This window comes from Synchiropus splendidus, chromosome 2 (assembly GCF_027744825.2).
Source record: "Synchiropus splendidus isolate RoL2022-P1 chromosome 2, RoL_Sspl_1.0, whole genome shotgun sequence".
Taxonomy (NCBI): Eukaryota; Metazoa; Chordata; class Actinopteri; order Syngnathiformes; family Callionymidae; genus Synchiropus; species Synchiropus splendidus.
In genome coordinates, this window is record NC_071335.1 from 33,383,286 (window position 1) to 33,403,782 (window position 20,497).

General features: G+C 43.5%; 3 protein-coding genes and 1 non-coding gene across 4 annotated transcripts; 1 reads left to right on the forward strand and 3 right to left on the reverse strand.

The window, feature by feature from the left end:
- Positions 1 to 1,318: 1,318 nt before the first annotated feature.
- Positions 1,319 to 5,256, reverse strand: LOC128754577 (UPF0450 protein C17orf58 homolog). The gene is made up of 5 exons (XM_053857291.1): positions 5,184 to 5,256; positions 4,382 to 5,023; positions 3,319 to 3,405; positions 3,003 to 3,194; positions 1,319 to 2,759 (listed from the first exon to the last, which is right to left on the reverse strand). The coding sequence occupies exons 1-5, from the start codon at positions 5,254 to 5,256 to the stop codon at positions 2,572 to 2,574; spliced, it is 1,182 nt and encodes a 393-aa protein (XP_053713266.1). The 3' UTR covers positions 1,319 to 2,571.
- A 543-nt stretch (positions 5,257 to 5,799) lies between these two features.
- trnar-ccg (transfer RNA arginine (anticodon CCG)) lies at positions 5,800 to 5,872 on the reverse strand. Its single transcript has one exon. It is a non-coding gene; the product is annotated as a tRNA-Arg (tRNA).
- A 406-nt stretch (positions 5,873 to 6,278) lies between these two features.
- On the forward strand, positions 6,279 to 11,092 carry LOC128754454 (importin subunit alpha-1-like). Its single transcript, XM_053857079.1, has 9 exons — positions 6,279 to 6,553; positions 6,623 to 6,736; positions 7,032 to 7,120; positions 8,248 to 8,516; positions 8,613 to 8,707; positions 8,813 to 9,076; positions 9,148 to 9,381; positions 9,558 to 9,740; positions 10,790 to 11,092. The coding sequence occupies exons 1-9, from the start codon at positions 6,494 to 6,496 to the stop codon at positions 10,958 to 10,960; spliced, it is 1,479 nt and encodes a 492-aa protein (XP_053713054.1). The 5' UTR covers positions 6,279 to 6,493; the 3' UTR covers positions 10,961 to 11,092.
- Positions 11,093 to 11,324: 232 nt separating this feature from the next.
- Positions 11,325 to 20,497, reverse strand: LOC128754455 (deoxynucleoside triphosphate triphosphohydrolase SAMHD1-like). The gene is made up of 15 exons (XM_053857080.1): positions 19,796 to 20,497; positions 19,016 to 19,176; positions 18,806 to 18,888; positions 18,618 to 18,676; positions 18,148 to 18,186; positions 17,764 to 17,895; positions 17,437 to 17,534; positions 17,261 to 17,363; positions 17,101 to 17,192; positions 16,902 to 17,017; positions 14,034 to 14,167; positions 13,762 to 13,827; positions 13,555 to 13,647; positions 12,548 to 12,681; positions 11,325 to 11,638 (listed from the first exon to the last, which is right to left on the reverse strand). The coding sequence occupies exons 1-15, from the start codon at positions 19,805 to 19,807 to the stop codon at positions 11,617 to 11,619; spliced, it is 1,344 nt and encodes a 447-aa protein (XP_053713055.1). The 5' UTR covers positions 19,808 to 20,497; the 3' UTR covers positions 11,325 to 11,616.

Below are 20,497 nucleotides of genomic sequence, written 5' to 3' on the forward strand. Positions count from 1 at the left end.
AACGTTGGCTTAAAAACTAAATGTAAAACCAAATAAATGCGCCCCAAAATGAATTGTTATGATGCTGTTAAAGAATGTTAAATATGTGTCTGGAATACATAAAATAGAAAATGAAGTCGTGCAAAACATTGTGATAAACTGTTAAATGATAAATATAAGTAAATCATGATGTATTCTTTGTTTAATTTGTTTCTGCAAATAGCGTAAAATAGCAGAGTGTCAGTAGCTACAATATTTCTCCAATTGAAAGGTATTTTCTACAGGACAAGCACAATTGTGCTTTGGCCAAGGTTCCTTTGATGGTGAGTCAATGAACCAAGTGTGATGTGGCTTAAAAAAAAACAGTTTTATTGGACAGAGGCAGTTCTGTTGAAGCTATTTTGTAAGTGACTTGTTTATGGTGGTAGGGATTTAGTGAATGCTAAAGTAGCATCAGCAAAGATGATTTAAAACCAAAGTCTCACACACACATCACAGAGACAAAACATGTAGTAGCATCTGAAGTTCCTTTACAAGGCGCTGAAAGTGTGACTGGAAATCGAGAGAAAGATTGATACTCTCGAAGTCGTTGCTCGCATGTCGCTGCTGACTGTGTGAGTGATGGGGAGGCTGGCTCAAGCAGCAGGTTGCCCTCGTGGTAGAGTAGTTTGGCTCTCACCCAGCACAGCGGCGAACTTCCAGTTACCTCGGGCACTTCAATTCACATCTTGATATAATTACAAAAACAATGCGTTCTCGTGACTTCCCTTCATAAATTGTTCTGCTGCTGATGATCCACTGTGATTTCAACAACCACCCACAACACAGGAAGCCGCATGGAAATATTCCCGCCGCTCTTCTCTCCTCCTTAGGCTCCCTCCATTCACCTCCTTACATCCTCCGCAATAAAGAATGTCCTCCCACTGCGATGGTCTCCAAGTTCTGAGGCAGGCTCCTGTTTCCTGCTGATCCCAGATAGAGGCTTCTGTGAGCCTGGGAACCAGCCCGCCCTGCTGACAGGCTTGGCCTCTGCCGCCGAGTCAGACGCTCTTCACTCAAGTTCTGCTCGTCCCAAACACTCATTGGAGTGAGTTCCTCCATGGGAGAGGACGAGACAGTGGCAGAAGTTTGGGGGTTCATCACAAGGACACGGCGTACAAAACAAATATGCTTTTATTGTTCCTGTTGCATTACCAAGTCAGTATTCAGTGCAAGTCATTCATGGAGTCTATGTTTCTCCTCCCTTCACTCTGCTGCTAAAATACTGTAGTTGTAAAGTACAAGCAAAGTATTACAAGCATGCCAACGTCTACAAGCTTGAACTGAAGTAAAGCTCTGGATGGATCAGTCCTCTGTAATCGATAACAATGTAACAATGTAAAACCCAAGGTAACGTTTCTCCCAGGCATTACCTAAAAATGGGAGTTGACCTCCCTTTTGACCCACATTTTAAAGGCATCATTGTGACCATGTTTGTAAAGGCAACATCGGAAGTACATAACTGGCCAGCAGGAGAACTTATTTCATATTTCACTGTTAACTGATACAAAGTGAGACTCAAACCCACTCACTTGGACTGAAGAATGAGTGTTTTTGACTGTTAGTTTGCCCACGTTGAGTCTCAAATCCACATTTGTTTTGACTTTTCATTTGTTTCACCCTGTATCATTCTGGATTTTACGTTACAATTCAACGTGATTTGGGACCTTAAATTCCATTTTTTTATGCTGTTAGTAGTTTTATGTTTGTAGTTTTGTTTGTCCCAGGTTTGTAACAAAATGGCTTACAAATTGGGATTCAGATTTAGACCTGGAACTAATTTTTATTCAGTCTACAGTGAATCAATCACTAAACTGGGAAAAAGAACCCCCCCCATTGACTATTAGGGTCTTAGCTAAACAAAGATTCTACAATGAAAGCTCAGTTAGAACCCAAGAAAATTTGTCTCACTGTCCAGGTTGCAAGATCAAGTTGAGTTTAGTGATGAAACACGACTAGCAGGGGAGATTTCTCAGGGTGTCCTTCCAACTCAACTGGTTTCTCTCCATGAGGAAGATCATAGGTTCTAGTCTGAGCTTTTCGCCGATGGCTATCAACCTTTTTCTTGAACTCATTTTGGTCATTTTTTCTGGTGAGTGTGGGAACACGGACTGAACAGTTCCTCCTCAGCTTTCTCCATGACAAGATCTTTCTTGGATCTAATTTCCAAACATGAGAACCAGACTCTTGGAGTTAACTGAGCTCACACCTAGTAGGTCACTTTGTGATGGAGTCCACTTCAGCCTGTGGTAGATGAGGGTATGAGCCTCAAAAATACGGTTATTGAACAGTGAGACAATGGTTCTACTCTATTTGTCGATAACTCAACTCTTCTCCAGATAGAACTTCATAACTCCTCTCATCCAGAAGAGATACATGCTCCAGTCAAACCTCCTATTGAGACTTCATGTTCCAGCCATGAATGTTTGTCTTCAACTGGTGTACGTATTTGTCATACGGATGAGCGACTACGGTTCATATAAAAATAATTTCATCTTCACACACGCAACACTGAGAGGTATCAACAGTTCACGCCGCAGCAGTGCCTCTGCTTCACCTGCACCTGGAGCGTGAGGCCTCCAGTGCTTTCTGATGTCTCCGTTTGTTGAATCTCTTCACGTAGCTGTTGCTCTTGAGCAGTCCGTCGCCCGGCTTCAGCTTCGCACCCAGCAAGGTGAGGAGGTCACTTGGAAGGTGACGCCTCCGGTGGTAAATGTGACCCATTACGATGTACCTGGTTCCTGGAGAACAAGTAGCACAAGTGTGAGTCTCGTGTCAGGACACTATCAAAACGGTTCCAATGTTTTGGCCCTTTGACCCAGCAAAGAAAAGGATTATGACCACAGACAGAGTGAATTTACAACATTGGGTCCTGGATGGGGGTCTCAGTGTTGGGGGCCCTTACATTGCTGGGGAGAACCCTGCAGCACACGTTATTCCTCTTCATAAAACAAGACATTTTTTTCAATTCACAAGTGTCCTACCAAGCTTGATGTCGGGGCAGGGCTTGCTGCACTTGTACGTGTCCACCACTAGAAGGCGCACTTTGAAGAAGAAGCTGTCGGGGGACACGAAGAGTCGACTCATCTTGTAGAAGCCTTCGCTGCTCACCATCAGCGTGATGATTCGGATCCCTTTTCTCAGCACGTCGATGTCGTGCACGATCCCGTTGACCGCTGACGGCGACAATGAAACATGTCACTTTGATCAAATGTCAATGGTTTCACTAAAAATCTCTCTACAGTTGTTGTCTTTAAACATCAGACTGAAGGACAGTGCACTGTACCAGTGGCCACTTACCAAACTCGCTGTAGCAGTAGGACTCTTTCTCATCCTTCTCTTTCTTGCACTCACTTAAGCAGTAGGCGTCGTGGCTGAACTCCGACTCTGCAGGAGACATGACGGGATTAGATGAAGGCTGACTCTCATTACAGGGTCATAAACCAGGAAGTGCTCGTCATTACAAGCTTCTTATTGGAAGATTTCACGACATTTTGAGCGTCTGACTGAAATGAGACATTCAAGCAAAACTCCCGACTCACTTTGTGTTATCAGTTTTCTAATTCTGAAGGGGAAACAAACTCATTTTTAAAGCTGTGAGGCGTCTAAATCTTGTTATAAAGCTCTAGTTCAATGCTGTGAAAACTGAAAAACTCAAAGTCAACTGACCCGCCTCTGCACTCACTGCAAGTAGCAATGAGAAACAGGTTAATGCTGTGCGTGGCTGGAGGCGGAATGAAGAATGGCATAACTTTAAATGAAGACTGCAAGCTTGCATTTCCCCCTCTGATGTAGCTTGCCCACCTTGAGTCCCGAATCTGCCATGCTCCGCTATTGGTCAGTCCTTTTCTTTGTTTCTTCCTGGATCATTCTGGATTTGGGGTTGTGATTCAATGAGATTTAGGCCATCAAAATTGAAAATTCAAGGTTTGCCCCACGTTTGTCACGACATGGCGCATACAGCCATCAAACCAGGTTTTAAACCAGAATCTAATTCTTATTTAGTCTGAGTCAATGCCTTGACTTGGAAAAAAACTGCCTCCATCGATGATGCCAAACAAAGATTCTCCAGTGAAAAGCTGCTCTCCAATCAGAACCAAAGATAGTTTTTCTTTGTTCTTCTAGCTGCTGGATCAAGTTGAGTGTACCTTGGCTGCGTGGTTTGGTTGCTCTTAAACTTATTGATACAGTTTGAGAGAAACGTATTGAATTTTGATGAACATATTAACAGCTAAAATGGAGCGTGGTAGTAAAGCCTCAACCCGTGATCTTTCAAGGTCAAGAAAGGTCAAGTCTTTGGGCATGAGAAGTGATGAAGTCAAAGGGGACCTCATGTTTGTCCTCCCTGTAGATCAGCCCTTACCTCGTTTCAAGATGTCAAACTGGTAGAGCAGACTGGAGGAGCGGCGATTGAAGGTGGCATGTGGGCGACTGTTATTGTGATTCCCTGGGCTGATACTTGACTGGTGCTGCCCGGACTTCCCGGGGCGGTTCTCCTCTGGGTCCAGATGTCTGCTAGGAGGATCTCTCTGTGGCGCAGAAGCCGGCTGATGAGGCTGAGCTGGCTGAGGGTGAGGGGGACTCTTAGGTCTGGAGTTCGGAGGACCATCTGGTTCACCCTGGCGTGGAAGGCTCAGGAGGGGGTCCTGGTTGGCTCTCTGCAGGGTTCGGTTGGCAGCTGTTGCTCCACTCAACGGAGTTTTAGGTAGAAGACCAGCGGCGTCTCCTCTGTTTTTGTCAGAGATGAGCTCCACCAGATGGTCGGTCTTTGAGCTCTTCTTGCTCTTGTTGTGAGGAATGTGGTGACGCGGGACAGGTGACAGGTCTCCGTGTTTTGGCCAAACACCCGCCGGTAAAGAATGATGGGTGAATTTAGACTCGCTGGTTCTGCTGCTCTTCTCCAACAGTTCATTGATGGGCAGGGATGGCTCTTTGACCACAAGCCTGCTCTGGTTACTCTGCGCTGAATCCACAAAGCTGCTCGGGTTCTTCTCAGTGTACAACCCTACATTTGATTCAGAGAAGCTCGTGTCAAATGCAGAACACAACTATGTCACAGTCAAAGGAAAACCATTTTCTTAGATGCTGTTTATGTCTTGAGGAAGAAGCAGGGAATTTGCATGTGCTGTAGAGCAGAAAATAATGGGGAAATCATTCATACTCACCATTTGCGACCTGTTCCTCAGCATTGAGGGAAGGAAACTGGAGGAACAAGAGGACCAGTGTAATCCAAACCATCGTGGTGATACTGTGTCTTTCTGTGAAGGTGGGTGAAGGAGTGGGCACTTTTATGCTCAACGGACATGGGACGGGTCAAGCAAGGGGGACGTCCCAGAGGCCAAAACAAACACTCCCGTCTTTTATTCTAATCGACTTAATGATTTTAACCGATGTAAAAAGCATTACAAACACGTTTCTATCTTTAAATAAAACACCTCGTTTTCTTCTTTACATACATATAATGGTGAATGGTGAATGGTGAATGAAAGCTTCTCGCATGAGGTTCTACTCCACCCCGTGGTGATAAGGAGACACGGCATTGACATCTTGCTCTTTACTATTCAAAAATATTAATAACAAGGAAAGAAATATGACTTTATATTAAATGAAATTAGTATAAAAAAAAGTAATAAAATGAATATGAAACAAAACAAAGTCCAATCTTGGTTGAGATTTGATGCCTCTCGTTACTGCCGTCGTATATTTGACACAAATAATATGAATGGCAAAATGCATTTATACAGTTATAGTAAAAAGATCAAAGAAAGATATCCAAAAACGCGACCCAGATGGGACTCGAACCCACAATCCCCAGCTCCGGAGGCTGATGCCTTATCCATTAGGCCACTGGGTCATTACGTGAGCAGCGGCAAATATTACAAAATAAACCTGTAACAGTCAAATCTTTTCCCTTAAACATGACAGTAAAAGTGCCGTGATTGGCGCAGATGGATCAAATCGCACCGGTTTACGGTGGTTGTTATTATGTCGCGACAGCTTATCCCGACTGAACGGTATTCGCCGTGACGTCGCCTGGGTGAACTAGGTGAATTCACTTCCGGAGTGAAAACAGTTGCAAGCAAACATTCAGTACTGGTGTGTTCTACAGACTAAGCCTTAGCCTTTCGATATAACTGCTATGTTTTTTTTTTCTTTAAGAAAAGAGCAACTACCAAAGCTGTACCATGGAAACGAACGGCGGAGCAACTCATGACCAGTAGGTGGCAGCACACACCACGACAACTCAAGCAACGCACCGAGTTAAAAAGGAGAGTAAGCCACTCGCCTGCCAAGCGAAACATATGTGCCTTGTTCGCTGTTTTTCCGCGTTGTGTTGTTGTCTGTCTTGTCTTTTGTGAACGTGTGGGATCGTAGTTCCGAGCTATGCGCGTCGTCACCACACTAACGTCTAGCTAGCGGCTTGCATGCGGACATAAACGCGCGTGTTGTTGTTGGGTTTGTTCAACGTGGCGGTATGTCAAGCGGTTGTAGCATTCGACGAAACCAGTTCAAAAACAACGGAAAAGACACAAACGTAAGAACAATTGACACCGATCACCACTAACAACCAGTCGATCTTAACTGACTACTTTTTGTGAACCAGGCGCTGAGGCGCAGGAGGTTAGAGGTCAACGTCGAGATCCGCAAAGCGAAGAAAGACGGTGATATTCTGAAGAGGCGGAATGTAAACTCTCTTTTGGACCAGTCTCTTCCTCAGGTAATTTTATTGCAACACCTTTAGCTGGTGTGACCTTCAGGTGAGCGGCCGCACGATGCGCTGCATTCTGTTACAGGGAACAAGAATCAAAGTCATTTCGACTCGTTCATCTGCTTTACATAAGTCGCCCCTGTATTGGGATTTTTAAACAAATGAAATCCCAATTATTAACAATGAATTCTGTAACATTTAGCCCGTATTGACATGGTGGTAAATAACCATGAAGAATGCAATTCTCTTTCGTTCATATATTGTCTCTTTGGTTAGTCTTTCATGGCATGTTTTCCACCCACAGACCGACCACCAGTGCTCTTTGGAAACAATTGTTCAACATGTAGAAGGCCAGGATCTTGTTTTGCAACTTCAAGCCACACAGACTGTGAGGTGAACAACCCCCTCCTAGTTCACTGTAATGATTGTGTCGTTATAGTGCACGTTATTCCAACATTAAATGATGCAAATGTAATCATGACTTCCAGTCAATGTTCCCTCTGAGTTCTCATGTGTCTGAGCAAACCCACAAACTCTCTGAGCTGTCACCCGGACCACTGTGAGCGACCTGTCGCCATCGGCTGTGTCTGTCATAGTCTGTAATAGTGTTAAAATATTGAAAAATGTATTTACAATTTGTGTAATTCACATGGAGGAATAGAACATGTGTGAATTTTTATTAAAAAAAAACCATTTGTTTGTTTTTGAATTATATATATATATATATATATATATATATAAAGAATCAAGAATCTTCTAATACAGTAAGTAAACTAACTGTAGTCACAGTTAAGGCACAATAGACAATTGAGGGTGCTGGATATAAAAGAACTTCAAGCAACTTTTATGAACATTTAATCTCAAATAGATTGATATGGCATGTGTCTGTTGTGAGACTGAATTTTGTCCACATGAGGCCACCGTATTCGCTGACCGCTCCTCATGGAGCAGCAAGCCTATGTAGATCAGGCTAAAATGAAGAAAAACAGGTTTCTTTCACTGACTACACAGTTAATTTCCTCACCTGACTAGCGTGTGGTCTCTGTGTATTGTAGTCTGAAACCTGCGCTGCAACGATTCTCTCTCCCGTGCCTAACTCCGCCGCCCCAATTGGCTCAGTGAATGTGCACATCGTGGACCAACCACTAGCGACTTGAAGAGAGATCAGCTCTTAAACATCAGCCAGCTCCAATAGTTCACTTCAAATAGCAGCTATTTTAGTTGCTGTCAGTTCTATTGTGTATGTGGTGGACGGTCTTAAGCACCCCTGCACCGAAGGACCTGTGGACACACACAGTCAAACAGCGCAGTCAGCGCTTCATTTTGTTGATCTAATGTCGTAAGGCTTTATGTCTTGACGGCTAGAAGCCCTGTGTTCCAGAAATTGCGGTAATTTATGTTCAATTCAGGATAAATTTTTGTTGTGTACACTAGATGGTATCAACTCAGCTTAGAGGGAGCATTGCTTCCAGTTGTGTTGCATTCATTTCTTTTTGACCTTCTCTTGCTTGTGTCTCAAGGAAACTTCTCTCCAGAGAGGCAGACCCTCCCGTCGACGCCATCATCGCTGCAGGTCTCCTCCCGAGGCTTGTCAGCTTCCTGGGACTCCTCCACTGTCCTGCCCTTCAGTTTGAGGCCGCCTGGGTCCTGGCCAACATCACCTCAGGCACCTCAGAGCAGAACTGGGCTGTGATAGAAGCTGGGGTCATTCCAGCCCTCGTTCACCTGGTTGCGTCGCCTCACGCCCAGGTCAGGGAGCAGGCAGTCCTGGCCCTCGGCAATATCGGAGGTATTTCTCCCTCTCAGCCTTCATAGCCCACAGCTCAATGCCTTCTTTCAAATGAATTAAAATTAGATCTGAATCCGTTTGTCCCCAACTATCCAGGTGATGGACTGCATTGCAGAGACCAGGTGATCTCCCATGGTGGGCTGCTGTCGCTGCTGGCTTTGCTGACGGAACCTCTGTTTTCAACATTACCTGTGAGTCCCTGACAGAGCCTCTGTTGAGAAATGAAATGTGCCAAACCACAATATTTTCTATGACAATGCATTACACGTTTGACCCATTCATCTCCTCTTCTCCAGACTAGTTTTGTGCGTCATGTGGCGTGGGCACTGTCCAACATCTGCAGACACAAGAACCCAGCGCTTCCTTTGACCGCCGTGCAACAGCTGCTTCCGGGCCTGGCGCGGCTCTTGCACCATGGCGACGATGAAGTCGTGGCTCACGTCTGCAAGGCCACGTCCGACCTGTCCGATGGCTCAAATGAGAGGATCGAGTTAGTGGTGCAAAGTGGTCTGGTGCCCCGTCTTGTACAGCTACTGGCCTGTGGGGAGACTTGTATCATGGTATGTGTGTTTATAAAGCTGCAAATTGTTTATTGTGGCGCACTGTGATGTTGAAGTGTTTTTCTTTGCAGGCCCCCGCACTGCGAGCGCTCGGCAACATAGTGACCGGGACTGATGAACAGACCCAGTGTGTTCTCAATGCAGGTGCCATGGCTGCGTTCCCTCACCTCCTGCACCACGAGGAACCTGACGTCAGGAAGGAGGCCGCTTGGACTCTGTCCAACATCACTGCTGGGAAGGACTCTCAGATCCAGGCAGTCATTTCTGCAGGCCTGGTTCCTCTGCTGGTGGAGGTCCTCCAAAAGGTCGTCTGTCTCAACATTATCTTGGTTTGATGCATGATATTATGAACTGCATTCACTGTGAATAGGCTGAGCATGGCTTTTTGCCTCAGCACTTTTTTCATAATATAGTCAATGTCTGTAGTCTGATTTCATTGATGTGATGTTAACTTCATTTTTGTCCTCTCTCGCCCCCGCAGGGAGACTTAAGTACACAAAAAGAGGCTGTGTGGACAATCACAAACATGACCAGCGGGGGCACTGTTGAGCAAGTCTCCTACCTGGTTCATTCCAACGTGCTGGAGCCGCTACTCAACATGTTGACCATTGACGACACTAAGATCGTCCTGGTCGTGTTGAACGGATTACGCAATATTCTGCAGGTATGTATACGTACAGTGTTTCCCCCAGGTTTTTGTGTTGTGTGGGGCTGGACAGAGCGATCGGTTGAGGTTGGCTATGGTAACTGTCGTATATATATATATATATATATATATATACATACATATACACATACACATACACAGTGGTACCTCGGTTTCTTGACCACAATCCGTTCCAGGCAACCGTTCGAGAAGGGATTTGTTTTATATCTGAATCGATTTTTCCCATTACAATGAATGGAAAAAGAAACAATGCATTCCAAGCCTTAAAATAGTCTTTTGTAGGAGTGAATGTAGAGTGTCTGCTGCAGGTGCGCTGTTCCTCTATGTGTGTGGCCGCTGCATGTGGGAGGGGTTGCCGAGTGAGTGACGTCTCTCCAGAAGTGAAGAGGTGCCCGGTGCGTGTCCAGCTCTGAATGTGCGCTTCTGTGCAGTTTGGCTGTGACAAAGTCATAAACCAAGTCACGCTCTGTCCCAGACTCGCCTCATCCCTGTCCCAGCTCCAGCCCACAACAGGACATCAAACCCTGGAGTGAGCGCTCCAGCCTCGGAGGTGTGGAGAGCGAGCACCTCCCCTGTGACACTCTACCACGGTCCAGTGTGGAGACAGGAAAGGTTTTACACCTCAATATGAAGAAAAAACAGTCAGTAAATGTAGCTAACGGGGCACGTCTGCATACAGAGGCTGCGTTATACACAATAACAGAGCGCGACGTGGGTCAGCTGATCGGTCCGCGCACGCTATGTTTTTTCCGGCTTTTTTCGGGGGCGTTCGAGTTCTGGGTTTTCGTTCGAAATCAGAAGCAAAAAAATCTCGAAATTTTGGTTCGAACTCCGATTTATTCGGATTACAAGTCTTTCGAAAACTGAGGTACCACTGTATATATATGTGTAAATATATATATCTATGTATGTATATATATATATATATATATATATATATATATTTAACTAATAACTAAGAATTTAATTGTAATTGTTTAAATATTGTAATATTCTACACGGCTTTTGAATATACTATGGTGAAATATTGTTGCCTATTTTCACAGATGGCATGTGAAACCGGTGAGGTGGAGAAACTGAGGTTGTGGATTGAGACGTTTGGTGGTTTGAATAAACTCAAAGCTCTGCTGTCTCACAGCGCTGGAGCTGTTGTTCATGCTTCAGTCAGTGTTTTAGAAAATCTCTATTCTCATGAGGTAAGTGCTCTCAGAGCTTAGAGGAGGCCTCATGATATTTGTTTTTTTTTTTACATATCCCTGGTGGATTTTATTAATGATGCAACTTGGGGAGGAAAAAAGGAAATATGTGATTGAAAAATGATTAAAGATTTTTTCAGTTTCAACGTCTCTGTCTGACCTTTCGTGCGTGTTGATGTGTAAACCTCCTTTATCTGACAGCAAACATCACTTTATTGTTATTGTGAGTTAAATGAGTTCCCGCAGCGGCACTGACAACTCTTTATTTAAAGGCCACATTTCACTTTAACTGTTTTTACTGTGTGACTTTAAAATACGCTTAACTAAACGTTGGAGTCTGGTTTGTCGATTTATGAGACAATCCTTTATTCATATGTTCCCATTACAGACATCAATACATGAGATCAGTAAAAGCATGAATCAGATGTGAGCAGTGGATGCAGCAACATGAACCCAAGAGAATAAATGTGTAAATAAAGCACCAGAACCTTCCCTCTCAATCACAATGATGATCTGTGTCACCCAAACTACATAACTGTCCAAAAACCTGATTGAACCAGAGCATGCAAAAAACACCCATTACTCATGATATATTCTTATGAAGTCTTTTTTCGTTGACTGTCTTCTGTGTTTCGGAGTGGTGGAGGTCATCATGGCCTGTGCCACCGCTGGCGTCCTCATGCTTCCTCAACTTCCACACTGTGTGCAGAGACAAGTGTCATCAGTTAAACCAGGCAGGTGCAGCATATCATGGTCAGCTAAGACTGGACAGTCATGACTGTACAGCAGTGTTTTGCAACCTTTGTTTTATGCCATGGACACTGTTGAATGAAAACCTCAACCAACACACACTTGTGCTGAGTCAAAAGTTCAATAGAAAATCCCTTGTAATTTGTGTCAATTATTGCTAGTGACACTCTGCTGTTTTCAGAAACAACATGCAGAAAATGTATTTGTTTAAACATGTCTCCAGAAAGAGGTGGGCAACATGGAAAAGTATCACTCAGGGTTTATTTGTTTATTTTAAATAACTGCCTGTCTCTTTTGCATGGTTTTATACTAGTTCGGGGCATTTGCTGACAAATCCTAAACAATCTTTGCCTCAGTTTCATAACAGTGATTCTTTTTCTTTTCACATTTTGGAGCGCACTCATTTGGTTTTGCCTTTAGTTTTTATCCAACTTTTAAACGTGAACATTGATGGTCTCCAAGTGTCAAAGTTTTGAACGGAGACGTCACGTTAGCTCTGTGGTGCAGGTGTGTGGTCAAGTGAGAGTCACATCAGGTGTAAAAACAACTGGAAGTTGTGCATTTGACCGCCTTCTTCACTGTGAGTGTGTGTGAGAAGAGCAGCACTGCAGCCAGTAGTGGACGGGCCAACGCATCCGCATCTATAGTGTGTTGCATGTGGCTGAATCCATGTGACCTCCTCACGTTCTGTTCATTATTTGTCTCCAGACAAATCAGGTGGAACTCTATCGTTTCCTACAGCAAAACTGGCAGCCTGTCACCCTGGCACACCAGTAGAAAAACACCGGCCCAGTCTCTTGAGACTCAGAGAGGCGCCACTAAAGTGGTGCTGTTACTCTTTTGTGTCAAATTTCTCACCTTGGTTCCACCAATCCCATTTCATGGCGCCACTCTTCAAATGCCGCCTTCACATCATCCCTGATGTTGCTCTTCTTGATGTAGACCCGTATCAGTTTCTCAGAAAAGGTCCTTGGATTAGTCGGAGAAGACGCCTGTCAAGGCAAAAAGGAGGAAAATGTTCTATAAATATCATGAACAACAAGTTAGAAAACAACATTACATACTTTTATTTAGCAAAATGTCCTACTTTATCTCAACCGCCTCATTCATGCAACGCCTGTTTTCTGTTGTAGGTTATTCCCCCACCGTTGGTGTTGTGCCCACCGCGCTCCACTTTGGTGTCGCTGCCCTCAGTTCTTCTTTATTGTTCGTGTATTATTTGTGTTTTAGTATAATCTCCTTGAAACCTCGCTTGTCCCGAGTCCTCTGTGAATTTGAAACCATCTGCTCTTGGGTCACCTTATAGTTTAGCAGTTATGACAATGTCAGAGTGTTGCAAGAACTTTGGCGATTATTTTTTATTTTTTTTTATCATAGTTAACCAGACTTCAAACTTCATTGCAATCTCTCTTCCTTTCTTCAACACTAGCCACATATTGGTTTCAAATCATGTTTTTGGAAATGAATTTTACTTCTATGAACAACATGCCGTGCAAAAGCAGCAAAGGTCCAAGTAATGTCTTCATCTCTTCTCTGTCTTTATCTGTAACAAACTGTCGATGTCTTCTATTGTCGCAGTAGATGATGAATATCAGTTGGTAGAAAAATCTAATTGACTTTGGGTTAGTTGTCAGTTGTCCTGTTGCAGAGAGCCACTTGTGAACGGCAGCACCAGCTCTCACCCTCTTGTGGCCCCTCACCCGACTCAAAGTGTTTATTTAATCGCATGATATCATTTTTATCTGTTCTCTGAGTAGATGGTTGTATTCATCCAACTCATTCATCCGGTATTTTTCTTTCAACATAAAAGGGACATTTTGTGACTGTACGCTAAAGAAATGCACCGTTTTTGATGATATTCTTACCGTTGGCATGAGTGCAACAGCTGTGTCTGGTGCAGTCTTGTGGTAGAATTTGTAATTGATCTTTCTCTTCATTCCATAGCTAATGTCAGCCGGCTGCATGAGGGAGGATGAGAGGAGATTTAAGGTGTTTAGTAGTTCACACTGAAGTGACCTTCAACAATGACTCATTATTATGATCGTAATAATGACACCAAAACTTTGACGCACCTTGACAACAACATCCCTCATCATCTCCATTCCCAACCGCTCAGTGAGTGCCGTTTTACATGCTTGCTGGAACAGAAACATTCTCTTGAGGACGACACACTATCACAGCTACAACACCCCATTAATCGAACATGAGAAAAGGTTATGATTCTAAAAACGCTGTGTGAAGTGCCTTCTCTCGCGCTCATGTATAATGGAGACATGAGCTACATTGGTGTCCAGAGCACTGTCAAGCCAGGATCACCTGCTGCAAAACAAACCAGAAAACTCACCAAGTCACCATCATTTGCCTGCACACCTTCTCCCACAAGTTTGTAGAGGTCTCGTGTGACTATTCTGCGCAGAATAGCTCTCGCTTGTTCCAGCTGTGGATCCGAAGAGTAGAGGATCTCTTCAAACACGTGATCTGAAGAGGAGTTTTGGGACCGGTCAGTAAGTTCTTCAAAACACTTTTAAACACAGCAGTGGGCGATTTTGTGGTCCCTTTTCTTGACCATAAAGTCAGCTTTAATATGGATTATGAATCAGAGCAGTTGTTGATGGTGTAATTCATCAATGCAGTTCTGCATGAAGAAAAACTTTGTGACAGGTTTGTCTTGTAATTGCTGAGACCTGTTCAGGATAAAGATGATCCTGTGCCTGGTACAGAAACATTTCCTCATTGGCAATGGTGTTTGATGCATTGGACGTTTTAATGTGAAAGGAGTCAAAACAACAAAACGTTTTCCTTATTCTTCTCCTAAAAATGATCCCAGCGCAGTGGAACCTTGACCAAAGCTCAATTGTGCTCGGTTGAAAATTGTTATGAACGATTTTAGGTTAGGTGCTCGTGAGCGTTGAGTGCCTCTCTGGGAATAATTACATTTAATTGTTTTTTCGTGCCCGAACTTACAAATATTAAGCTCTAAAGGACTGTTTTGCTCTTTTCTTCATTGCCGTCTAATTTTTCCTGATGATGGCTAGCTCACGCGCGAAGAGTGAGTCCAACAAAAATACTTGTGCCAGGGCGCAGACATCCTCGGAGCCAGAGTCACCGGCGCTGTCGCTAGCAAATGAGGCTATGCTACTTAGCATAAAAGTGATGATGGACGAGATGCGTTCTGATATCCTACCGAAATTTGAAGCTATAATCTGGGAGACCATCAAGAAGGAGGTGAAAACCGCTCTGGAAACATTGGAGGCAAAATTGAAGTCAGAGAGGGAAACTTAATTGCAACTAGAAACGTCAGCCAATGAACACAGTGACAAGAAGGCAACTGTGGATGCCTTGGAGAATAAGTGTGAGGAACTGGAAGCTCACTCGCGCCGTAATAACATCCGAGTAATCGGTCTACCGCAAGGTTCGGAGGACGGAATTCATGGCGAAAATGTTGATAGAGTTGCTTCCACTGGATTTAGAGCCAATTTTGGACAGGGCACATTGCTCACTACATGCGAAGCCGAAGGAAGGAGAACTGCCACGACCGGCGATCATCAGAGTGAACCAATACCAAATGAGCAATCTTATTCTTCGTAGCGCAGCAGGGAAACCTTCGATGACATTTGACGGGAAAAAAAATCTCTTATCTTCAACTATGCACAAATGTCAGATTTGGTATCCACTACCCGGCGACTCTACTCATCACTCCACAAAATGGCCGCACAAGGAGCTTTGTTGAACTGGAACAGGCCGTGGACTTTGTTCGGAACACTTTGCAAACACCTGTGGTTTCAGCAAGTGAGTGAAATAGTCTGACATCTTTATTTGATTTAGACATAATTTAACTTTTTGTATTAATAAGTGGATTTCGAAATGCTTTTATGCTGACTGTGTGTTCATGAGAGTTCAGTTCAGTTTTAATCATCCTGGTACCACGTAAGGGAAGGCAAGGGAAACAGGAAAACATCAAATCCATCTCTCTCTCTCTCTCTCTCTATCTCTATATATATATATATATATATATATATATATATATATGTGTGTGTGTGTGTGTGTGTGTATATATTTAAAAAGGTTTATAATTCTAATCGGACAGCTTTATGACTTAAAAAACTGGTGAATGTGTATGGAACAAATTGGGATGACAAATCTTTTTTCAAAACGTTTGTATCGATGTTGCTTGAGTTATCACCAGGACATCTTATAATGGGGGTGCTTTTAACTGCTGGCTAAATCCAACTTTAGATCGGTCTTCTACCACTTTCGGCTTGGTATCGTGGTCGGCTAAAGTTCTCAAACAATTTACGGAAGAGTTTAATTTTGTCCATGGCGGACATCTTGTCCATCTACGAAAGAGTACTCCTTTTTTTTTTTTTTCTCCCATGTCCACAAAATCTTATTTCTTGGGTCAGATTATTATATTCATCACCACAGCCTACTGTAAAGACTATAATGGAATGACTTCTATTTATTTTGGTCTTTATCGTTCCACCAAATAGGGATGTCTTTTGAGTCCGTTACTGTTTGCCATAGCAATGGAACCTCTTTCTATTGCACGAGGTAGTCATCCTGGATTCCTCGGTATAACACAAAGGGGAGTGGAGGTGAAAGTTTCATTATACGCAGACGATTTGCTTTCTCTAACCCTTTGCTGTCCACACCTATAATACTCTCATTTCTTGAGTCATTCAGTGAAATTTCCAGTAATAAATTGTACCTCAATAAGAACGAGATTTTACCTATTAATGACTTGGCAAATGGGCATTCACTTGGCACATTACCTTTTAATTTTTTTTTTTACTCATTGAATTACTGCATTCAGAAAACGTGTAAGTGCTGTCTGTTAGGTCTCTGCGTCCACGAGAGCTGCTTTATTCCTGTTCCATTATAGCACAGATCACGTTCAGCCACCATGGAGACCTGCACAGCTGTTCACAAGTGTTGAAAGACTCTAACAAGTGTGGCTCCTCAAAGGTATCTCATTGAGGTCCACTGCAGTTAAAGGAACAGTGTCTTCTGCAGATGCAGAGGAGTGGGGTCTCTGTAGTTAACCTCTCCAAGGGGGCGAGGAGACAGATGAAGTTCTCTATTATCACTAGCTTGTCTTCATCTTGTATATTATAATGTTACGCCTCGATGAGTTCAGTGAGCTCATGAAGAACTGTATTTACAAATCTTGGAAAAACATTATTATGAATCCACAGCATGGAAATTGAAAAACCTGTCAGCTTGGAGTAGGCCTCCATGTCAGTGATGGCTTCAGAGAGCTTGAACATGTTGCCTCTTGATCCCTTCACTTGGAAGTGTTCATCTGCCTCCAAAAAGGCATCAGTGATCCTGCACACAGATCACATTGTTCCACATACAGTCACGTGAGAGCTGACCTGGTGCAGCAGGATCATGCAGGGGGTTGTGCTTACATTTCTTCGATGGCAGCACAGACGCTGTGTTGGTAAGCTCTCTTGTGGAGCATGTACCTTGTGCGGAACATGTCGTAGATGTTGGACATCTCCTGCGAACAGAACCACACCAGGTTTAGAAGGAATTAGAAGGACTGTCTTTCTAAAAGCTCTCGTTCACCTTATCTCTGTAGCAGATTTGTTTCCTGTCTTCACACACTCTGGCAGACAGCAGGAGGCGGCTGTAGTCAAAGTTGTTCTTGATGCCCAGGTGGTGGCAGTCCCTAAATGAGAAGTGACAAGTTGATGTGAAGAGTGGAGAGGGTCACAACGTCAAGGGATGAAATCAGGTTGAACCTGGCAAAGTAGTCCCACTTGTCGACATCAATGCCATTGGCAGAGTTGCTCACGATGTCAAAGAGGAATTGCTTGTCTCTCCGCTCTCCACTCTCCTCCTGCAGGACGAGGACACAACAGTTCTGCTGGATGAGCTGCACTTCAGTGCCAAAGATTTGGGAACATACAGATACACTGTATTTCATGTCACCAACGCAGTGATGGTGCATGTGTTCAGATTATTAACAAGTGGGACACAGTGTGCACAAGTAAAATTCATTTTCATGTTTCATTTGAGCTCTAGCGTTTTGATCAGTTACTTATGAGAGAAATTCTTGTCGTCATTACCTTTTTGCCCAGAATGAGGTCCTTGATGAAGATGAGGTCTCCAGGAAGATTCAGTTTGTGTTCCATCATTGAGCATCTCAAACAATTTTTGTCCAAGAGATAGTCGAGCATTTTGATTGACATGTCCTCATGCTACATTCAAGGGAAACAGGAAAACATCAAATCCATCTCTCTCTCTCTCTCTCTCTCTATATATATATATATATATATATATATATATATATATTTATATATATATATATATATATATATGTGTGTGTGTGTGTGTGTGTGTGTGTGTGTGTGTGTGTGTGTGTGTGTATATATTTAAAAAATATATGTGTGTGTGTATTATTATGTACATCATTACATTGCATAACAACATATATTGAGAATGGCAGTTACCTTGGGCAGTGTGTTTTCTCCATGCTGTCCACGTCCTTCCTGCAGTTCAAATAGAGATCAAACAAACATGAATACATGTCGCAGAGATAGTTATCTCCTCTAAAGGTCTGAACTCTCAGGGATGAGTTGAGCAGCTCTGTTGTCCATGAGAAGCTCTGAGTAGAAACGCTGCTCCAGCTGCTCAGACATTGAGTCAGGATGACTCCTGGAAGCCTCCCTAGTGAAGCATTTTGACCTGGGACGAGCCAGAAGAGAATCCCAGGAGTGGGAAGTCTGGGATGCGTTACTTCATCTGGTGCCCCACAATAGTATGTGCTGAAGTATTGGGTGGAGGGATGTGATGTAACTTAAGAGGCACACAGACCCACAGCGCTTGTCCGAGCACTGTACTGTGGAGTGTGTTTGTAGTTTAAACATTCAGTTGTTCCTTTGTCATTAGAATGCAGTTGGAATCTTCAGTTCTGATTTACCTTTTTCCAGGCTCTGGGCAGGAACTGTTGATCAAACAAGTGTGAAAAGGGCCCATGTCCTTGAGAGAAAGAAAAATCATCCAGTCTCCACATCTGTTTTTGCTTTTGTCAACTCAAGACTTGTGCATTCACACATTAATTCTATCAATTTTAAATGTTCTGTCACAACCGGTATAAAGACAATGTACCTAAATCATGGCAGAGTGCTGCGATCTCCACACAGAGGACGTCTTCTTCTGTGATGCCCAAAGTAACAGCCAAGTAGCAGGTTCTGAAATGAACATTTAAACACCCAACCAATGACTGAGAGAGTGCAGTGAAACAATGATTCTGGGGTGGAAAGTACAAAGTGAATTATTTTATGGTTTAGAAGCTCTTATATAGTGCAGCAGCTGTACCCAATGGAGTGTTGGAAGCGGTTGTGGGTCGCGCCAGGATACACAAAATGACCACCATGCATCTGCTTGATGTTTCTGAGCCTCTGGAACTCAGGTGTGTCGATGATTTTGACGAGAAGTGGGTGAAGCTCCACCAGTCCATGGATGGAATCGTTAAACACCTTTAAAAAAAAGCAGGTTACCAGTGGTGAGCGAAGATGTTTTGGGACAAAGAGCCAGTTCAATACAAGGATGAATTTAAAATGAGATGAAAATGTCACGGACAAGTGGACAGTGTGAGCATCTGGTTGATCTGGACCAATTCATGACAAACATTCCTTGTGAGGACCGTATGTCAATGTGGGAGCCATTTGGCTGGACCCCACAAATTGAGTCACCAGAGTCCAGGACCAGAGTCCTGGTGAAGGCTGGGGAAAGCATCTAAATGAGCAGTCCCCACAAAGATAGAAATACAAACGTGTGTGTTCAACTGAAGGTCTAATTTGTCAACATGCAACGCCAATGTCCACTTTTCCAACATCAATATGCAAAGCCACGGCACGTCACCATCAATTGAGCGCAACAGAAGCTTCTGTTGACTCTCATCATTCTTTTGTGTCAGTGTGCTTTGCCAAACCATTTTGTATCTCGCCGATCTTTACCAAATAAGCTACAATTCCATACACCTCTAAACTAACTCAGTGGTCTGTACAGTACAGCAGCGTACCAACAATGGATAACTACTCACGGAAAAGGTCAGAAAAGTGCATCATTCATCCCCATCACCAGCGCTACCATTACCTTTTTGATCATGTTGTTCACTTCCGAAAGGGAATCTCAGAGCTTCTTAAAGTGGCAGGGAGGCAAACACTGTCCGTACGATGGTTCCATCAGGGTTATATCTGATTTTCTTAGGGGTGGAGTCTTCCAGCAGAGATGCAAATCACCACACCTCTCCCAAAACATCATCTCTGGCTGCTGACCAGGCAAAGTTTGTTTCCCCACTAAAACTCACAATTATACCCAATTGAGTACAAGTAAATTGGTGGTTTTTTTTGATCCAGCTCAGTGTCAAATTCCCAAATGGTCAAATCTTTTTGCTATTTTTCTGTTTTCGGGTGAGCACTTCTTGTACTGAAAGTATCCAGATCATCACCTTCACGTGTCTCTTCTTCATAACTTTGACAGAGGGACCAGAACAGCATGAAGCACAATGCATTGATGTGTATGTGAGGAGGACCTTCCAATGATTACCATCTTAGAATCTGAACTTGTTTTTTTGGTTTGTCCACTTCAATGGACATTTTTTTAACAGCAGGTGTGACAGGTGAGTCCATTGACAGTGTGCTGGGTGTGTTTCAAACAATGAGTTTATATAAATGGGTGCAGCCTTCAATTGCATCACTCCACAACTTAGTGTCACTCAGAGATGACCTGGAAATAGAAGTGGTTGGAGCGTCAGATGTTTCCGCACGACTCCAGCCAACTCTGGGTTGGAGTGAC

Coding starts and splice junctions, on each gene's coding strand:
- LOC128754455 (XM_053857080.1), bottom strand. Junction 17,018..17,100: donor TGTGCTGCCATCGAAGAAAT/GTAAGCACAACC, acceptor ATCTGTGTGCAG/GATCACTGATGCCTTTTTGG. Junction 12,682..13,554: donor CTGTTGCACTCATGCCAACG/GTAAGAATATCA, acceptor TTGCCTTGACAG/GCGTCTTCTCCGACTAATCC.
- LOC128754454 (XM_053857079.1), top strand. CDS start 6,494: ATGTCAAGCGGTTGTAGCATTCGACGAAACCAGTTCAAAAACAACGGA. Junction 7,121..8,247: donor CAAGCCACACAGACTGTGAG/GTGAACAACCCC, acceptor TTGTGTCTCAAG/GAAACTTCTCTCCAGAGAGG. Junction 9,741..10,789: donor GATTACGCAATATTCTGCAG/GTATGTATACGT, acceptor CTATTTTCACAG/ATGGCATGTGAAACCGGTGA.
- LOC128754577 (XM_053857291.1), bottom strand. CDS start 5,256: ATGGTTTGGATTACACTGGTCCTCTTGTTCCTCCAGTTTCCTTCCCTC. Junction 5,024..5,183: donor TGAGGAACAGGTCGCAAATG/GTGAGTATGAAT, acceptor AATCAAATGTAG/GGTTGTACACTGAGAAGAAC. Junction 3,195..3,318: donor CTACTGCTACAGCGAGTTTG/GTAAGTGGCCAC, acceptor TGTCGCCGTCAG/CGGTCAACGGGATCGTGCAC.